This window comes from Pelodiscus sinensis, chromosome 5 (genome assembly GCF_049634645.1).
Source record: "Pelodiscus sinensis isolate JC-2024 chromosome 5, ASM4963464v1, whole genome shotgun sequence".
Taxonomy (NCBI): Eukaryota; Metazoa; Chordata; order Testudines; family Trionychidae; genus Pelodiscus; species Pelodiscus sinensis.
The window spans coordinates 93,375,518-93,395,686 of record NC_134715.1 but is presented as its reverse complement, the minus strand read 5'-3'; the positions used below and the strand labels follow the sequence as shown (position 1 = coordinate 93,395,686).

Here is a 20,169-nt window from a genome sequence, read left to right as displayed (position 1 = left end):
GCTTTTGGAAATGAACTGTTATTGTCTGCTGTCTTCTTGGATAACTGATGATTAATTTTGAAATGTATTATTGAAAGGGATTAAAATCCACAAGATGAACAAGTTACAAGTATTTTATTTTATTTTTTATTGTAACAAAAACAAGAGAAATTAGCCCATTTAATTGATACTGTGCTTTAGTTACCACCACATTCTTTTAAAGACAAACTTACCTCAGTGTCAGTAAAAGTGTAGTGAGCCTACTTTAAAAAAAAAAAATAGAAGTACTCCTAGGCCATGCACGGATTACAATGCTTAAGTTTTATTTATTGGGGGAGTGTTTGAACTATAGTGAGGATGAGGCATAATAGTAGCACTAGCCAGGGGAACATATTTCTAGCAATGTGCTTATACCATTGCTAGATACATGCTCTTTGAAAGAGAAAAGTGTAGCTCCAGTCCTGTAAACATTTACATATGCTTAACTTTAGGCATTTAAGTAGTTAAACTGTAGTCCTGTTATTGATCATCCTCCTCTCCTATCACATAAGAGAGTGACTATATAAAAGATTAGGTCCTGTGGCATAATGATACTGGAGTGGGAGTGTTTCTAATGACTTTAGGAAACAGAGTTTGATTCTAAATGAAAATTATTCTTCAAGGTGATCACATTTATACTAGAAAAAATATTTTTAATAACTATATCTTAAATTGTGGATTGCCAGAAAAACTTTGACCTAGTGTTTTAAGAGCACAAATTTGAAAATATATTTTAGACGCAGTAACAAATAGGCACCATCTTAACATTTTTTTGTTTGGAAATAATTCCAAATACATAGATGTGTGATTGGGTGTAAAACTACAGACATTTGTTCTAGAAAACTGTAGGGTCTGCATCTTTAGAAAAGTCAGTTAATTCCATGCTATATCTTGTAAAACATATATTTTAATAATTCCATTTATCCTAATTCAGAACCTCTCCCCATAAGAGTAACCTCTCCCCATGGAGTAACATGTAAGATCTGGGCTGTTATTTGTGTGCTTATTGTTCTGAGGACAGACCTCCACTTAACCATCATTGTCTTACAAACACTGACAAATGAGATTTGAATATAACATAAGAATATTCTGTTTTAAAATAGCAAGGCATATTTTGATGGATGGTAAAGAAAATAGGGATGTAAAATCCTGTTTAAAATGTTAATCGGTTAAACTATATGTTTAACCAGTTAAGTGGCGAGCTGCATAATTGGGTCCCACTATTAAGACAGGTGTTCCCCCTGCCTAACTTGGAAGTCCTGCACTAGGGCTTCATCTCAAGCTGCTTGTTATCTGTGGGGTAGCATAAACACACAGTTGGCTTTGCAAATACTAACCAGCAAAAACTTAGGTATCTAGCAGGGTTAGGCAGCAGCTAAGTGCTGACTTTCAAAATGTCATTGGTGTTTCAAAAGGTGGACTTAGGTGCCTAAAGAGGCAGATATGCACCTAAAAATCTTGGAGGATCTGGGCCTACATCTGAAAACTAGTAATTACAGTTATTAGGTTGGTTTTAAAAATTCTGCTTGTTTTTTATAGATGTGAAAAATGTGTGATTTACAACAGGATCTTAACTACCTACTGAACCATAGATTAGTCTTCTGAGTTATCTAGTGCCTTTACTTTTAAACTTGGGAAAAACATACATTTTTTGCTCAATTTTTGGGCAGCACCATTTCCAATTGTCAGCATGTCATAAATATGAATATTTTTTCTTTGGTATATACTTTTCCCATTGCTACTAGGGATGTTATCTGTTAATCAATTAAATGGGGTGAGTGTATGGTGGTGGGGAAATGTCAGAGCCTGGGGCTGTTCTGACTGGGCTGCAGCTCAACCCTCCCACAGCAGGTGCGGGACTGCTCCAGCACCCACCAGTTAACTGTAAGTGGTAAACCTCACCCACTAATGGTGAAGCTTACCAATTAACAGGTTAACTTGTTAAACATTCACATCCCTAATTGCTACAACTAACTTTAAGCTTTTTTTTGATGATGCAGTATAAACATAATGTTTCTTGTATATAAGGAAGGAATATAACTTTTCTTAAATATATATGCTGCTGCTTGATTCCTAGTCTTGCTTAAAGAAAACTGAAATCACAGAATCATGGAATACTAGAACTGGAAGGGACCTCAAAAGCTCATCAAATCCAGTCCCCTGCCCTCATGGCATGATCAAGCACCATCTAGATTGGTGGTCCAACACACTAGCCACAAGTGGCTATTTGGATGATTGAGTGTAGCTAGTTGACTTGAACAATGTGGCTATTTGACTGGTTGAGTATGGCTAGTTCGCTATAGCAGTAGCCACTATAGCCACCAGTAGCTTCAGAACTGGTTGGTCGCCACAGATCTAGATCATCCTCAACAGATGTCTGTCTAACCTGCTCTTAAATATTTCCAGTGTTGGAGATTTCACAACCTCCCTAGGCAATATAGTCCAGTGTTTAACCACAACTAAGAAAATAACAGATCAAAACATGAAGAACCATAGTGCTTTGGGCTGTAACTTAGATATGGTGAGTGGAGGAGGGAAGCCATAGATTCACTCAGAGAAGTTTAACCAAACTACCAAAACAAAGAAAAATACCCTAATCACAACTAAATACACATTTCCCCCCTTTTTTTACTTATGATCCCTTCATGGTTCAGTCCTATTCCATGCCTCAAATTCCTTGGAGGCAGGGTAGTCCTGTCTGGGTTTAAATCGTTCTCTGTCTCCTAACTTCTGGCTTAAATTTACCTTGTCTGCTCTCTTTGTGCATATCTATATACAATTCATATTTCAGCATTGTATCCCATTGGTTCTTCTGGCCCCTGCCAACACTCCTGGCGACCGGAGTTTAACCCTTTAGTCACCTGGTGCTGGCCAGCACTCCTATCCATTGCAGCATCCCAGAATCATGTTTGCTTTTTTGCAACAGTGTCACACTTGACTCACATTTAGCTTGTGGTCCACTATGACTCTTAGATCCTTTTCTGCAGTAGTCCTTCCTAGTCAGTCGCTTCCCATTCTGTATGTGTGAAACTGATTGTTCCTTCCTAAGTGGAGTACTTTGCATTTATCCATATTAAACTTCATCCTATTTATCTCAGACCATTTCTCCAGTTTGTCCAGATCATTTTGACCCTATCCTCCAAAACACTTGCAACTTCTCTTAGCTTTGTATCTTCTGCAAACTTAGGGTACGTCTAGACTACATGCCTCTGTTGCCAGAGGCATGTAGCTTAGGCTACCAGACATAGGAAAATGAAGCGGTGATTTAAATAATCGCCGCTTCATTTAAATTTACATGGCTGCTGCGCTGAGCCGACAAACAGCTGATCAGCTGTTTGTCAGCTCAGCGCGATAGTCTGGACGCGTGGGTGTCGACATCAAAGGTATTTGTCGACCACCCAGGTAAACCTCATCCCAGGAGGCATACCTGGGTGGTCAACAAATACCTTTGATGTCGACACCCGCGCGTCCAGACTATCGCGCTGAGCTGACAAACAGCTAATCAGCTGTTTGTCGGCTCAGCGCGGCAGCCATGTAAATTTAAATGAAGCGGCGATTATTTAAATCGCCGCTTCATTTTCCTATGTCTGGTAGCCTAATCTACATGCCTCTGGCGACAGAGGCATGTAGTCTAGACATACCCTTAGTGTACTCTCTATGCCAATATCTCAATTTTTGATGATGATATTGAACATAATTGGTCCCAAAACTGACCCCTGCAGAACCCCACTTATGTCCTTCCAGCATGACTGTGAACCATTAAGAACTACTCTCTGAGAGTATTTATCCAGCCAGTCATGCACCCACCCTGTAGTAGCCCCAACTAAGTTGTATTTCCCTAGTTTGATAAGAAAGTCATGCAAGACTTTATCAAATGCTTTACTGAAGTGTAGGTATACTTTGCCCACTGTTTCCTTCTTATCCGCAAGACTTGTTATCCTATCAAAAGAAGCTATCAGATTGCTCTGACATGATTTGTTCTTTATAAATCCATTCTGGCTGTTCCTTATCACCTTATTTTCTTCCAGATGTTTGCAGATGAATTCCTTAATTATTCGCTCCATTATCTTTCCTGGCACAGAACTTAAGATGACTGGTCTGTAGTTGGTTGTTTAGTAAAGCATTTCATTGGGTGCTCGTGTCTTGAAGACATCTCACTTTTCTAAGTAATTTTTTACTTTTTCTTTTCCTATTTAATTTGTAAGTCTATACCATTTCCACTAGCAGTCACTGTGTTAGGCATCCAGTCACCAGCAATCTTTTTGGTGAAAACCGAAACAAAGGTTACGTTGTATAAAAATGGGTTGTGTTGTTGTATAAAGGATTATATTTTTGTAAAATGTTAATCTTATTGTCTGCTTTACTAGAAAATTAATAGAATCAACTCAAATTTAGGTTCTCTAACATGCAGAAAGCACTTTCAGGTAAGAAAGAGCTCAGGGCTTCAATGAATAGCTGTGACATTTACTAGAATATATAATTTGATTTTGCCCCTTTTGATTTAATTCAGGAAATTATATGCAAAAACTTGTAAGTTTGAAAAGAAGACAGACCATTGGATACCATGGTGACGGGAACCAGAATAGATGAACCACATAGATTAGAATCATATCTCAAAGGATACAGTATCATTTTTCATTTTATTAACATTAATGTTAAAGATCTGGATTATCAGTTTAAAAATCTGTCTGAAGAACATGTTCAGAAACTGCAGACATACGGTGCATTCATGAACACTTATTCTCTTAGCATACAAAGAAAATAATTCATTCTCTATTCAGGGGTTGGAGTGAGCTTTTAAAATGCATTTGTTAGACTTAAATAGAGGAAAAAATTATTGCAATTATTTGGATTGTCTGTTGTTTCGTTTTTCATCCCGGCATAATGACACTTTAAAAACAATGTGCAAACTGAAGTTTATAGTTTTAGTAGTTTTAGTTTTTTCTAATACTAATTCTGAATAGTCATAGACAAAATGTTTAAAGAGCTAGACACGTATGAATAAGGTTCAAAAGTTACAGATAATGGCAAAGACAAAGAAAATAAATTGTAAAACATAGATTTATTTTGCTAGCTACTTTTCACTTATATTGATTTTGGGTGTTACTCGTAACAATAGTAATCACAACATTTTCAAATACAATTTTAAAATAATCACTGTTCTTTCAGTCAAGAACACTATTGCTAGAGGCAAGATAGCACACCAAATAGACCAGTAAGTTTTTCTTGGTATACAGAAGATGTGATGCCAGAACTTTTATATGTGGAAAAAATTGTGGCATTGTTAGGTGTGCAGAACTGTCCTAAAATACATGGATTGCAGTACTGTATTAAGCATCCTACAGCGGGTCTTCTAAAATCTTCAGTTTTCCAGATGTCATAGTACATATGCGAGTGAAATTAAATCCCAAATTATTGTCAAAGCTGGCAGGGAACAGGCAATCACAATGAGAATCACTCCATGAAATTTTCATTGGAATGAGAGGAAAAAACCACACTGTGAAGGATAAGCTTCTGGAGTAGGAGGGGATACTATCCTTATTAAAAACAAACAAACCACCAAACAGGCATTTATGGGAAGACGTGAGTGGCAACAGCAAAAAAGGACCATAGGCAGGCAGTCTTTGCAGTGCATGGATCTGTCATGGTGTATGTTCATAACACACTATAGAATGGAAAACAAGCCCATTTTTAAATGATCTAGTTATATATTTTAGAAATGTACATCTGTCTGAGTTTATCTTTTCAATAACTCCTAAACGATAAGAGGTAGGCACACCAAATTCAGGGTTTGGTTGTGTCAGGACATTGGGATGTGCCTGGGATTTGATTGTTTCTAATAAAATGGAAAGGGAAGGGCCTGGTAGGAGGGAGTTATACTGTGGAGTGACCACAAGGGTCAGCAAACACCACAGCGAAAAGCCAAAGCCATCAGCAGCCAATACCCCAGCCTGCCCTAGGGAGCAGTTGCTGGTGCTGTCCAGCCTCTACCGCCCCTGAGTTGGTTCCAGAGAGTGCTAGCAGGAGGCCTGAGAAGCCTCTACTGCCCCAGGGCTGGGCCTTTTTCTAAAATAGAAAAAGAACGTATATCATAGCCAACCAGTGATAGCAGTTGCCTACAGCTTCTATTGATGCCTCTTTGGACAGCATCAGCATTGGCATATGAGTCCATGGATTCCAGAGGACAAGAAAGGATATTGTTGATCCTGATGACCTCTTGTTTCTCTTTTAGAGAGATTTCTTTGATAGTGTAAATACCAAAATCCTGACACTGGCTCTTTTAAAATACTTTCCAAACACCAACTCTCATGGGATAAAAACGAAGTATATTTTACATTGAACTAAATTATTCTGTAGCTGTATTTTGAGACGTGCCCTCAGTACCTGTTAGCTTTATATTCTTCTTACATTATTATTACAGTCTAATATCCAGTTTTTTTCAATCATTCACTTTTTTATTAATTATTTTAATTTGTTTTCCCTCCTTTAGGTTTTCCCATCTACTTGGAACATTTTGAAGGAGGAGAACAAATGGAACAGGACTCTGTGAACATCTAGAGAAACTGTATAGGTAATATTATTGTTATAATATTTTATTATAACAGCAAGATATGCTCAAGTAATGTTATGGAGTTGACTGTAGCCCACAAAAGTCTAGCAGTTTCAACATCAGACTGAAATTCCATTGTCAGATCCTCTCGGTCATTGAGGACCACTTAAACAAATTTGAACAACATTTACTTTTATGTGTTCCAGAGCCTTGTTATTTGGAACCTAGTCTTGTGTGGCTTTATCTCCTTTGCGCTCTCCTTCGAAATATGGTTTATGTAAGGATATCTGTACTTCTACAAAGTGTTTTTGTTCTTTTTAAAATATACAAGAAACTATTCTAATTTGTACACAAGCATTAAATGAGAATCTGTTTAATCAGAGAAGAGGAAAAGAACAAAATATTTTAATACTGAATCAGTAAATGCAGTTGTTGCATGGAGAGGAATGGATATGTTGAAGAATAGCTAACAGCTCAGTTGAATCTCATTACTCTAGTACTACTGACAGGTTTTAGTTTAACAGTCTCTTCTTTTTTTGTTTTGGATGAAAGCTAAAGTAACTTTCAAAAGGCATAGCTTTGACATCTGCACAAAGCAAAGTGATAAAAGAATGCTGAAAACATGAATACATACAGGAATAGAGCCTTGTCTGAAGTCACATTAAAGTGAATTGTTGCAATAAAAACTGAGGGGTTATGTCCAATTAAAATGGATATTGATCAGCTGTTACTTGCTTGAATGCCTGATCCATTGTCAATGTTATATCTTTCATAAGTAAATATTGAGGGGGAAAAAATCAGTTACTTCCCATTTTGTGTAGAACTCATTGATGTTATGATAGTACTACAGAAACAGGGTCGATCCTGCTCTATATTTGCTTTAACTTCTGTCATGCTGTCAGTATCAGTACACATTTTAAATAGTAAATATAAGTTGTTCCACTGTCTTCATTAATACCAAATTCTAGGAAAACATCATTTAAACTTTTTGGGGGTTGGATGGTATGCTAGTGATCTACTGCAGACCACATACCCAGGTAGTAGAGGTGGATGAGGCTTTTTCTAAACAATTAACAAAATCATCCAAAGCACAGGATTTGGTGGTGATAGGGGACTTCACCTATCCAGACATGTGTTGGCAAACTAACACAGCAGGGCACAGACTATTGAATAAGTTCTTGAACTGCATTGAAAACAATTTTTTATTTCAGAAGGTTGAAAAAGCTATGAGGGGGGAAGCTTTTATTTGATTTTAATAATAGGGAGGAACTGGTTGAGAATTTGAAAGTGGAAGGCAGCTTGGGAGAAAGTGATCATGAAATCATAAAGTTCATGATTCTAAGGAATGGGAGAAGGGAGAACGGCAAAATAGAGACAGTGGATTTCATGAAGGTAGATTTTGGTAAGCTCAGAGATTTGGTAGATGAGGTCCCATGGGAAGCAAGACTAATGAGAAAAACAACTGAAGAGAATTGGCAGTTTTTTAAAGGAGCATTATTAAGGGCCCAAAAGCAAGCTACTTTGCTGCACAGGAAAGATAGAAAGTATGACAAAAGACGCCGTGCCTTAATCAGGAGATCTTGCATGAACTAAAAATCAAAAAGGATTCATATAAAAAGTGAAAACTAGGACAAATTACAAAGGATGAATATAAGCAAACAATACAGGGATGCAGAGGCAAGATTAGAAAGGCAAAGGCACAAAATGAGCTCTAACTAGCTACAGACATAAGGGTAACAAGAAGACATTCTATAAATATATTAGAAGCAAGAGGAAGACTAAGCATAAGCTGGGCTGGCCTTACCACGAGGCGAACTGAGGCGGCTGCCTCGTGTGCCAGACTGGAGGGATGAGGCTTTTTGGACGGAGGGAGGGAGGGAGACACCACTAGGACCCAGAGCAGTGTTTCTTAACCTTTTTAAGACCGAGGAACACCAAACAATTTTTTTATGAGGAACACCAAGGATATTTTTGTTGACCCCAAAAAAAAGGGGGCAGGGTTGAGGGGAAAGTTATTGAGCAAAAAAAAACCAAGGTCACCTGCCCCTTTAAGGGCGGCCATTTGAACTCTGATGTTCTCTATGGCACACCTCCGGCTGCCTCGTGGCTCACCAGTGTGCCGCGGAACACAGTTTAAGAAACACTGACTCAGAGTGTAGAAAATTGCGTATGCTGCTGGTGCTTATGTATTTTCTCTGTTCTAGATGCACAGATATGGTGGAGTGCTGTGCTGAAAGAAGGCAGGCACAAGAGACATAACAGGCAGGCAGAAGAAAAGGTGGCATGAGGGCGTCATTTGAGCTCCCCACCTGAGGTGCCAAAATGTTGTGGCCTGGCCCTGAGGATAGGATAGGCTCATTGCTCAGTGAGAAGGGAGAAGCAATAATAGGAAACTTGGAAATGGCAGAGGTTCTTAATGACTTCTTTGTTTCGGTCTTCACCATGAAGTCTGATGGTGAAGGAATGCCTAATAATAACACCAATATTTTAAAAGGGCTCTAGAGGCGACCCTGGCAATTACAGACCAGTAAATAAAATGTCAGTATCGGGCAAATTAGTTGAAAAAATAGTAAAGAATAAAATTGTCAGACACGTAGAAGAACATAATTTGTTGGGCAAACGTCAACATGGTTTCTGTAAAGGGAAATCATGTCTTGCTAATCTATTAGAGTTCTTTGAAAGGGTTAACAAATGTGGACAAGGGGGAATCCAGTAGATATAGTATACTTAGATTTCCAGAAAGCCTTTGACAAGGTCCCTCACCAAATGCTCTTGTGTAAATTAGGTTGTCATGGGATAAGAGGGAAGATCCTTTCATGGATTGAGAACTGGTTAAAACACAGGAAACAAAGGGTAGGAATAAATGGTAAATTTTCAGAATGGAGTGGTGTTCCCCAAGGGTCAGTCCTAGGACCAATCGTATTCAACTTATTCATAAGTGATCTAGAGAAAAAGGTAAGCAGTGAGGTGGCAAAGTTTGTGGACGATACTAAACTGTTCAAGATAGTCAAGACCAAAGCAGACTGAAAAACTTCAAAGAGATCTCCCCAAACTGAGTGATTGGGCAACAAAATGGCAAATGAAATTTAATGTGGATAACTGTAAAGTAATGCACGCTGGAAAAAATAACGCCAACTACACATACAATATGATGGGGGCTAATTTAGCTACAACTAATCAGGAAAAAGATCTTGGAGTTATTGTGGATAATTTTCTGAAAATGTCCACATGGTGTGCAGCGGCAGTCAAAAAAGCAAATAGGATGCTAGGAATTATTAGGAAAGGGATAGAAAATAAGATGAAGAATATCTTACTGCCCTTATATAAAACTATAGTATGCCTACATCTTGAATACTGTGTGCAGATGTGGTCTCCTCACCTCAAAAAAGATATTTTAGTATTAAAAAAGGTTCAGAAAAGAGCAACTAAAATGATTAGGGGTTTGGAATGGGTCCCATATGAGGAGAGGCTAAAGAGATTTGAACTTTTTAGTTTAGAAAAGAGGAGACTGAGGTATTTAAAATATGATCGAGGTATATAAAATCATGAGTGGTGTGGAGAGGGTGAATAAAGAAATATTATTTACTTGTTCCCATAATAAAAGAACTAGAGGACACCAAATGAAATTAATGGGTACCAGGTTTAAAACTAAAAAAAGAAAGTTCTTCTTCACACAGCACACAATCAACCTGTGTAACTCCTTGCCAGAGGAGGCTGTGAAGGCTAGGACTATAACAGAGTTTAAAAAAGAGCTAGATAAATTCACGGAGGCTAGGTCCATAAAAGGCTATTAGCCAGGAGCTAAGGAATGGTGCCCCTGGTCTCTGTTTGTCAAATGCTGGAGAAGGATGGCAGGAGACAAATCGCTTGATCGTTGTCTTCGGTCCACCCCCTCGGGGGCACCTGGCACTGGCCACTGTCGGCGGACAGGATACTGGACTTGATGGACTTTTGGTCTGACCCAGTATGGCCCTTCTTATGTTCTTATCTTTTTATGTTTTTATGTTCTAATATAATAAGTGCTAGTGGGAATGGGGTAAGTTTAGAAGTTAAAATAAAAAAAGAACAAGTTAAAAATTACTTAGAAAAGATAATGTCTGCAAGTCACCGGGGCCTAATGAAATGCATCCTAGAATACTCAAGGAGCTGATGGAGAAGGTATCTGAGCCTTTAGCTATCATCTTAGAAAAATCATGGAAGTCAGGAGAGATCCCAGAAGACTGGAAAAGAAAAAATATAGTGCCCATCTATAAAAAGGGAAATAAGAACAACCCAGGAAACTACAGACCAGTCAGTTTAACTTTTGTGCCAGGAAATATAATGGAGCAAGTAATTAAGGAATTCATCTGCAAACACTTGGAAGATAATAAGGAGATCAGTAACAGCCAGCATAGATTTGTAAAGAAAAAAATCATGTCTAACCAATCGGATAGCTTCCTTTGATAGGATAACGAGTCTCATGGATAAGGAAGAAGCGGTGGATGTAGTATACCTAGACTTTAGTAAGGCATTTGATATGGTCTTGCATGATCTTCTTATTGATAAACTAGGGAAATACAGCCTATATGGGGCTACTATAAGGTGGATGCATAACTGACTGGATAACCATTCTCAGAGAGTAGTTATTAACGATTCACAATCCTGAAAATTAGTGGTTGGGGGAAGCCCAGGGCAATTGAAAAAAGGCAAATGTAGTGCCCATCTTTTTTTAAAAAAGGGAAGAAGCAGCATCCAGGAAACTACAGACTACTGACACTCACCTCAGTCCCTGGGAAAAAAATCATGGAGCAAATCCTCAAGGAATCCATTTTGAAACACTTAGAAGAGAGGAAGGTGATCAGGAATAGTCAACATGGATACACCAAGGACAAATCATGTCTGACCAGTTGCCTGCTATGATGAGATAACTGGCTCTGTGGATGTGAGTAAAATGGTCAACTTGATAAACATTGACATTAGCAAAACTTTTGATAACTGCCTCCCAAAATATTCTTGCCAGCAAGTTTAAAAAGTATGGCTTTGATTAATGGACAATAAGGTGAATAGAAAAAGCTGGTTGGATTGCATGGCACTTCCCCGGAACCCCAGATCAGGTGGGGACTCCCCAGCTGATCCGAGGTTCAAGGGAAATGCCCAGCTCACCCGTGGCTCTGCATGGCATTTCCTTGGAACCCTGGATCAGCTTGGGACTCCCCAGCTAATTCCAGGTTCTGGAGAAATGCCGCAGCGAGCCTGGGATCAGCTGGGAAGTCCCCAGCTGATTCTGGTTCCACAAGACGCACAGGCAGCATTTTAAAGGGGCAGCCGTCGCACAGGTGATCCGCAGATCAGCTGTGCAGCGGCTGCCCCTTTAATAAACCACCTGGCGGTTTCAAAGTGGCAGCAAATTTCAAGGTGGCAGTGTTTTTGGAAAATTCTTCTGTCAACCTGCCTGTCATGGAGGTGGGTTACCTAATGGAAAATCCCTCTAGTTTGGAGTAGGTTGTATCCACATTGAGTGCTACGGAAGGACTGTTCCATGGTACAGCAGTTCCACTGTAGTGTTTTAAGTGTAGACAAGAAGATTGCACTGATATCCCGGAATTAAATAAAAATCTGATCAAGGGAATTTGCCTTTTCAGTTTGATACTAGTTTAGGTGTCTTCTTTTGTGTATGATCAATCTAATTTATGCTTATAAACAGCCCTCTAGTTGCCAGGGCATCTTTTGTGCCTTCTGCAAGTCTGTTGCATAGTAAGTGCCTAAGTGGTAATGCTGAAGAGGTTTCTTCCATTCAGTAGCAGATCCAAGGTATGTGGTAGAATGTGCAAGAAGCACTTTTCATATAAACTGCTAATACAGAATTTACAATTAAAGAACAGCCCAACTTGGAAATATTATATGCAAAGTGGAATATGTTACTACTTTCCAGATTTTTAAGTCTTTGCATATAGTTACTATAGCTCATAATAGTGTACTCTCCTTATTTCATGTGGATTATTTTCTCCACAAGAAGTCTTTGAGGCACACTGATCCTGTCAAACAGGATATATGTTGGAGAATTTCACCTGTCAGCTCATGACAGCCTCACCAGAAAAATCATCAGCTCATCACAGTAGTACCAGAAAAAGATAGAATTGACTAAACTAAGAGTGAATGTGCATTAGCTGTAGTAATACTAGGAGATTGTTGGGGAATGGGAGAGGAGAAGTTCCAGGGAAAAAGGCATCCAGGTAGAGATTTACCAAACCTAAAAACTTCAAATTGGAAAGTTCAAACTTTTGGTTATGTGAGTAGCTTTTCAAACACATCCATCTTCCCCCATTTTTTTTGTAAATGATTTAATACAGCATAAAAGATGTTTTAATTAATTGGAATCCTGGTTGTTCATTAGCAAGAAAAGTGTGGCCTACCAAGCAACTCTTCATAAGCAAATCAAACTTTAAATTGGAGGGAACCATTTTTTTCTTTCAGAAAGTTGGGTTTTGGTTGTGCAAAAATACTAAGTCAGAACAAAACAGATCAAAGGAATAGTCATTGCTTTGGCTTCTAACTGTTGCCAAACCTCCCACAAGAAAACCTAAATTAATAGATTTACAAATTAATATTTTATAGATTCACTGCCAAGAAATTGCTGAGCTATTATCTGTAGTTTGTAACCTATCCTTTAAATCGGCTTCCGTACCTAATGACTGGAAGGTTGCCAATGTGACACCAATATTTAAAAAGGGCTCTAGAGGCGATCCTGGCAATTACAGACCGGTAAGTCTAACTTCAGTACCGGGCAAATTAGTTGAAACAATAGTAAAGAATAAAATTGTGAAGCATGTAGAAGAACATAACTTGTTGGACAAAAGTCAACATGGTTTCTGTAAAGGGAAATCCTGTTTTACTAATCTATTAGAGTTCTTTGAAGGGGTTAACAAACATGCGGATAAGGAGGATCCAGTAGATATAGTATACTTGGATTTTCAGAAAGCCTTTGACAAGGTCCCTCACCAAAGGCTCTTGTGTAAATTACATGGCCATGGGATAAGAGGGAAGGTCCTTTCTTGGATTGAGAACTGGTTAAAAGACAGGAAACAAAGGGTAGGAATAAATGGTAAATTTTCAGATTGGAGAGGGGTAACTAGTGGTGTCCCCCAAAGGTCAGTCCTGGGACCAGTCCTTTTCAACTTATTCATAAATGATCTGGAGAAAGGGCTAAGCAGTGAGGTAGTAAAGTTTGCAGATGATACCAAACTGTTTAGGATAGTCGAGACAGAAGCAGACTGTGAGGGACTCCAAGAAGATCTCCCCAAACTGAGTGATTGGACAACAAAATGGCAAATGAAATTTAATGTGGATAAGTGTAAAGAAATGCACATCAGGAAAAATAACCCCAACTATACGTACAGTGTGATGGGGGCTAATTTGGCTACGACAAATCAGGAAAGAGATCTTGGAGTTATGGTGGACAGTTCTCTGAAAACTTCCACACAGTGTGCAGCGGCGGTCAAAAAGGCAAATAGGATGCTAGGAATTATTAGGAAAGGGATAGAAAATAAGACCCAGAATATCTTACTGCCCCTGTATAAAACTATGGTACGCCCACATCTTGAATACTGTGTACAGATGTGATCTCCTCACCTCAGAAAAGATATTTTGGCCTTGAAAAGGGTTCAGAAAAGGGCAACTAAAATGATTAGGGGTTTGGAACGGGTCCCATATGAAGAGAGGTTAAAGTGATTGGGACTTTTAAGTTTAGAAAAGAGGAGACTGAGAGGGGATATGATAGAGGTCTATAAAATCATGAGTGATGTGGAGAGGGCTGATAAAGAAAAGTTATTTATTAGTTCCCTAAATAGAAGAACTAGAGGACACCAAATGAAATTAATGGGGAGCAGGTTTAAAACTAATAAAAGAAAGTTCTTCTTCACACAGCATGTAGTCAACCTGTGGAACTCCTTGCCAGAGGAGGCTGTGAAGGCTAGGACTATAATAGAGTTTAAAGAGAAGCTAGATAATTTCATGGAGGTTAGGTCCATAAAAGGCTATTAGCCAGGGGATAAAATGGTGTCCTTGGCCTCTGTTTGTCAGAGGCTGGAGAGAGATGGCAGGAGACAAATCGCTTGATCATTGTCTTTGGTCCACTCTCTCTGGGACACCTGGTGCTGGCCACTGTTGGCAGACAGGATACTGGGCTAGAAGGACCTTTCGTCTGACCCAGTACGGCCGTTCTTATGTTATTATTCATAGGCAGTGTTCCCTATAAGCTGATGACAGCACAATTTGTGCTCGGAGCCCTGAGCCTCTAACTGGGCGGGGCTGATTAATCACCTCTGAAGCTGTGCTGCCGCACATATTAGAGGGAACACTGTTCATAGGTTAACAAATTTGATGTCTTTGTTCTAGCTGTTCTACATAGCATTTTCTCTGTCTGTGCTCTAATATAATCCTCTTGTGATTATGCACCCCCTTTATGCCGATGGTTTAGTATTGACATTCACGTTCTCCTGTGTAAGTTCTGCATTTTGAACTCTTGCTTATTATAGAAATCTAATATGAAGATCTTTCTGATCTGTGCTTCATGTATTACCTATTTCACTTTTGATCATGAGTTCTTTTACAAATATAGATGGAAGAGAGTGCCTCCAAAGAAATGGGGGAGAACAATGAAGTGGGGAAGGACTTTGTTCCCTTTGGGTACGTCTACCCTTGCTCCCTAGTTCGAACTAGAGATGCAAATGTAGGGTGACCGAAATTGCTAATGAAGCGGGGATTTAAATATCCCGCGCTTCATTAGCATGATCTCGCTGGTGCGTTATTCTGCTCAACAGCTGTTTCGAAAGTGAAAGTGTGCACCAGGAGGAATAATGTCAAAAAATGAGGAGTAACGTTAGTTCGAACCAAGGGGTTTGGTTCGAACTAACGTGTCCTGGCGCGCACTTTCACTTTCGAAACAGCTGTTGAGCGGAGTAATGCTAATGAAGCACAGGATATTTAAATCCCTGTAGCAATTTCGGTTGCCTACACTTGCATCCCTAGTTCGAACTAGGGAGCAAGTGTAGACGTATCCTTTTCTATTGCCCTCTTGCACTTTCAAAGAACCTAAAGATGTGCTGTCTCTTGGCAGCCCACTAGGCTGCTGTGCAATTATAACTGATCTTAAAAACACTAAGTAAGGAGAGAATGAAAGCCTTTTTGAGTTTGTCCTTTAATTTTTCCCTTTCCCTAATGTGTCCCCATCTCCATCTGTTCTTTCTTTCCCACCTCAGCCTCTCCATAGTAATTCAGCACAATGCAAGTAGAACAGACCTGATGTTGCAACTTTATACTGAATCACATGAGTTTATCCTGTTTGGCACATTAAGAGTGGCAATACTGTGCTGTAAACACATTTGAGACATGTTAAGCGATACATGTTACTACTCATGGTCCAGATTTTTTTCTTTTTATGCCTCTCTGGAAGTTCATACATTCCACCATTGTTCAGTTGTTACTGTGGATGTGTAATTGTTGTAACATTTCAAATGTGAATATTGAAATAAATACTTTAAAATTTCTAGCACTGCAAATCTTGACTGTATATTATAGAACCATAGAATACTAGAACTGGAAGGGACCTCAAGAGGTCCTCAAGTATATGTAGAAGCTTAATGGTATTGCCATTAAATTCTCAATATGTGCTGGCATTTTGATCCATTTTTATAGGAAAAGAAGATATAGACACATGAGATCATTAATAATACAATATTCAGAGAGTAGATAAGAAATTATGCACAAGTTCTTTCAGTAGCAGGCAATCAAAAGATAGGAGATGTATTAAGACTTTTTTTGGCTTCTGAAAGGTTGTAATCACATATGCATTAATCAGTCTAATAAGTTTAAACTGTTAATTGCTCTTATTGGTAGTGAGCTACCTCATAATAACCCACACACCATTCTTACATTTGTTAGTAGCATACAGATTGTGTAGTACAGTGGTTCTCAACTTTTTGGGCTCCGGAGCCCTTTACATGTGCAAAAATTTATGTGGAGCCCCAGCGGTTCACTGATTGTATGTGTTGTACCTATTGATGTGTCCTGTTTGTCAACCTCGCTGAGCCCCTGAAAGTGTTTCGCGGAGCCCCACAGTTTGAGAAATACTGATGTAGTAAAAGCAAAGTTTTCTCTCTCACACATACCTCTTGTTCTTGAATATTATGTTGTCTCTTGATCAAGATTGAAATTAAGTATTAACTGTAAAAAGTTTAGGAACATATGTATTCATTGTACCTAGCTTATGTTATTTAATACTGTAGGGGTGCATAAACTTTATAGATACAATAACACATGATTCAAGTCCACAGAAGCTTAAAATCTAAACTGTACAGAACACAAAAGGTATCAAGAAGATTGAGTGATAAAGCAAGAGCCCGTGTGGGTGTGGGTGTGGGTGTGGGTGTGGGTGGGTGTGGGTGTGGGTGTCTCTCTCTCTCTCTCTCTCTCTCTCTCTCTCTCTGTCTCTCTCACAGGAAAGCATTTTGTTGTTCATGATCACAGTTTGCATTACTGTTGCTGAAGTCATCATTTTATGTTAACTTTTATATAATAAAGCTTAGTATTATAGCTTCCTATTGAATAATGCCTTCTATGTTGTTTACATCTAAGTTGATTCAACTTAAAAACTAACATATGTCTAAAAATAACAACAAAAGTTATAGGTGTTGAATGTCAGTGCAGTAACAAACCTATGCAATTTAATTATAATTACAATATTAAATTGTTAGAAGTGTTGTGTGTATTAAATCTTCTTATTTCTATTAGCATAAATCTGATAAGGCACAGCAAGCTTTTCTCTAATAAAAAACATGGAATCTTAAGTCTTCAAGTATTCTAAGTGGGGGGGGGGGGAGGAAGAAGAATTAAGATTCCCAAGGAGATAAAGTAAAGCTTTGGTAATTATCATTTGCTCTTCCCATATTGTCAAAAGTCCCCAACTTAAATTTAGTTAATCAGCGGTTATTTCTTTCAGCTAGCTAATTTACATTTCTATTTCATTTTTGCATAAGTAATTGACTGAATTTTAGTTAGAGAACAATTATAGTTGAAAATACAGTAAATGCATTTCAGCCTGGAAGTTTTTCTTGCACTTTGTGTATGTTGTTATGGTACACAGGCTTTGCTTCTCCGGGAATGAAAGAATTTTGCTACTTGTGATTGAGATTTTTGCTCTGTATTCCTCTCTGGAAGTTCATATGTGCTACCATTGTTCAATTGTCACACAGGATGTGTAATGGAAAAATGCTTTTAGGAGTTTTATGAAACAGAGCATCAGTGGTATTGTTGTGTACTTAGAACTTATCAGAACATTAAATTAATTGTTGCCATTTCTTCAGAAAAAGGAATTATAGTATTTAGAGGTACTGCATTTCTCACTAGATGATGCCAAAATTAGTAAGAGATGTAGATATTGGAGGATACTACTTGAGAAAAATATTGGAAGAGGACTACACTTGATGTTTAGAAATTGGAATTTTGAGAATTACTTGCTCTTCAACCTGTTACATCTAAGCATCGAGGTCTCTGCTCATTCCTGATCTTTGTTGCCTCTGCATTCTTCTCTGGCACTGGCACCATTGCAACATTGTATGGCATTGATAGAGAGCTTGCCAAAACATCTGGCTTTGAGAAATTTCCAGCACCAAGTGACCGGAACCATTCCCAGTTGAGGTACAACGCATACTAATCTTTGGTGTGCTCCTTTCCCAGGCCTTTTCTACAGGGCACTATCTGCCAGCTCAGAGCTCATCATCCCTATTCTGATCCTTCCCCGTCTGGGTCCTCAATGTCACAAGCATTGTTTGCCTATACCAGTAGGTGAGGATCCAGAAAATGAAAGAGACACTTGCATGGTCTGGCAGCCTCAGTGGCCACCACCAAAATGGTGGCCTTTTTGGATTCCCTGGCCTACAAACAGGCTCAAGGGGCTCAGGTTCCTCCCAGTTCATCTTCAGAGGTCATACACTTTAAACTCCTCATGCCTTGCGATGTCACCTCCTTGGCATAATCCACTATATCCTTATAGTTTTCAGCTCTGACTGTTTTGACCTACATGGATTCAATAGCAAGAGCAGTTTGCCTTAGTCATCTGTTTTCAGTGTGGAAAACCAGGATATGGACAGTTTGTATTCCATATGGGGCAAGTGGCCTGATAAGAAACAGAGAATTGATAGAGAATGACACTAGGTGGTGAAGGAAACAGCCCAAATGCTTTGAAGTGTGAAAAGATAGATGCATTGGGTTGAAAATACAATGGATATGTGGAAAATGGTGTTTGGTTAGGAAGAGATTCCTGCAAGCCATAGGAAAAAATTCCCCCAGCCACAGAGACCAGAGAGGAAGAGAACATGTAGTAGATCCCTATGAAGATTGTGCAGAGAAGGTGCAGAAGCAATCTGCAGTATCAAAATCTCCTAGGATAGGAAAGTGCTTTAATGTGCTGCCTTGAAATGCAAAGACTTGAAAGACAGATTCCTCCCCTAATTAAGATTGGAGGGAGAAGGAACTAAATCTGAAGATTGAGCTCAAGAGACTAATAGACCAGGTGAAGAAAATGAAACAGAAGATGAAAGAGGAAGCTAATGAGGTGAGAGAGCTTATTTAAGGAAGCTATTAGACTATAGGCCTGAGCAGAAGCTGTTGAGTAGCAGGGAAAGTGCAGTATTGGTAAGAAAGATATACACTAGGAAGCTGAAATAAAGATAGACTCAGCGTTTGTGGCAGCACTATGTGTAGATGACACACTAAATAAGACCATAAGGCAGAGGTGGGCAATAATTTTTGATAGGGGGGGCCACACCAAAATGTTGGTAAGTGGTCAAGGGTCACACTTTTCTCTGGAGGGGGTGCAGGGTCTGGGATGGAGGTTGGGTGCAGAAGGGAGTTTGGGATAGGGGATTAGGGTTCAGGAAAGGGTAGAGTCTGAGAGGGTACATCTACATTTGCTCCCTATTTTGGACTAGGGATGCAAATGCAGACGAGTGAAGTATCTAATGATGCTGGGATTTAAATATCCTGCGCTCAATTAGCATGATCTCACTGGCGCGCTAGTTTGAATCACAGCCGATTCGAACCAGGAAGTGCATGCCGGGACGCGTTAGTTCGAACCAAAACCCTTGGTTTGAACTAACATTACTCTTCATAACTAACGTTACTCAAAAAATGAGGAGTAACGTTAGTTCGAACCAAGGGCTTTGGTTTGAACTAACGTGTCCTGGCGTGCACTTCCTGGTTTGAATCATCTGTGATTCGAACTAGCACGCTGGCGAGATCATGCTAATGGAGCGTGGTTTGTAGTGCATGAAGCTTCCCCCATACCCCCAACTCAGCACAGAGAGGCAGATGGAGCAGCCAGCACTCTGAGCCTTGGAGCTGCTCTCAGCCTATGTGTCCAGTAGTATGGGTGGCAGGCCGGATTGAAAGGCTTGGCATGCCAGATCCAGTTCCTGGACCATTTCTTGCCCACCCTGCCATAAGTGCAGCATTGGGAGGAGAGATTGTAAGAGTGCTGCTTTGATAAGCTGAGAAGCACTGAATAGAAATGGCTGCTTTGGAAGAAGCTAAGCAGTGTGCCCTGAAAGAGAGAAATGAGTTAACAA

The 20,169-nt window shown here is 39.2% G+C and overlaps 1 protein-coding gene across 9 annotated transcripts in view; it reads left to right on the top strand.

Moving 5' to 3' along the window:
- Positions 1–20,169, top strand: part of KLHL5 (kelch like family member 5) — a 158,324-nt gene that overhangs the window by 2,524 nt on the left and 135,631 nt on the right. For 7 of the 9 annotated variants that reach the window (XM_075930567.1, XM_025187964.2, XM_075930564.1 and 4 more), the window contains exon 2: positions 6,509–6,589. Coding sequence is in view for 2 of the 9 variants with exons in the window: in XM_075930569.1 (XP_075786684.1) it covers positions 11,488–11,489 (2 nt within the window). In the remaining 7 variants the exon portion in view is untranslated. Of the gene's footprint in view, positions 1–6,508; positions 6,590–11,285; positions 11,490–20,169 lie in introns of all 9 variants that reach the window. The other 2 variants (XM_075930569.1, XM_075930568.1) reach the window with 1 other exon arrangement.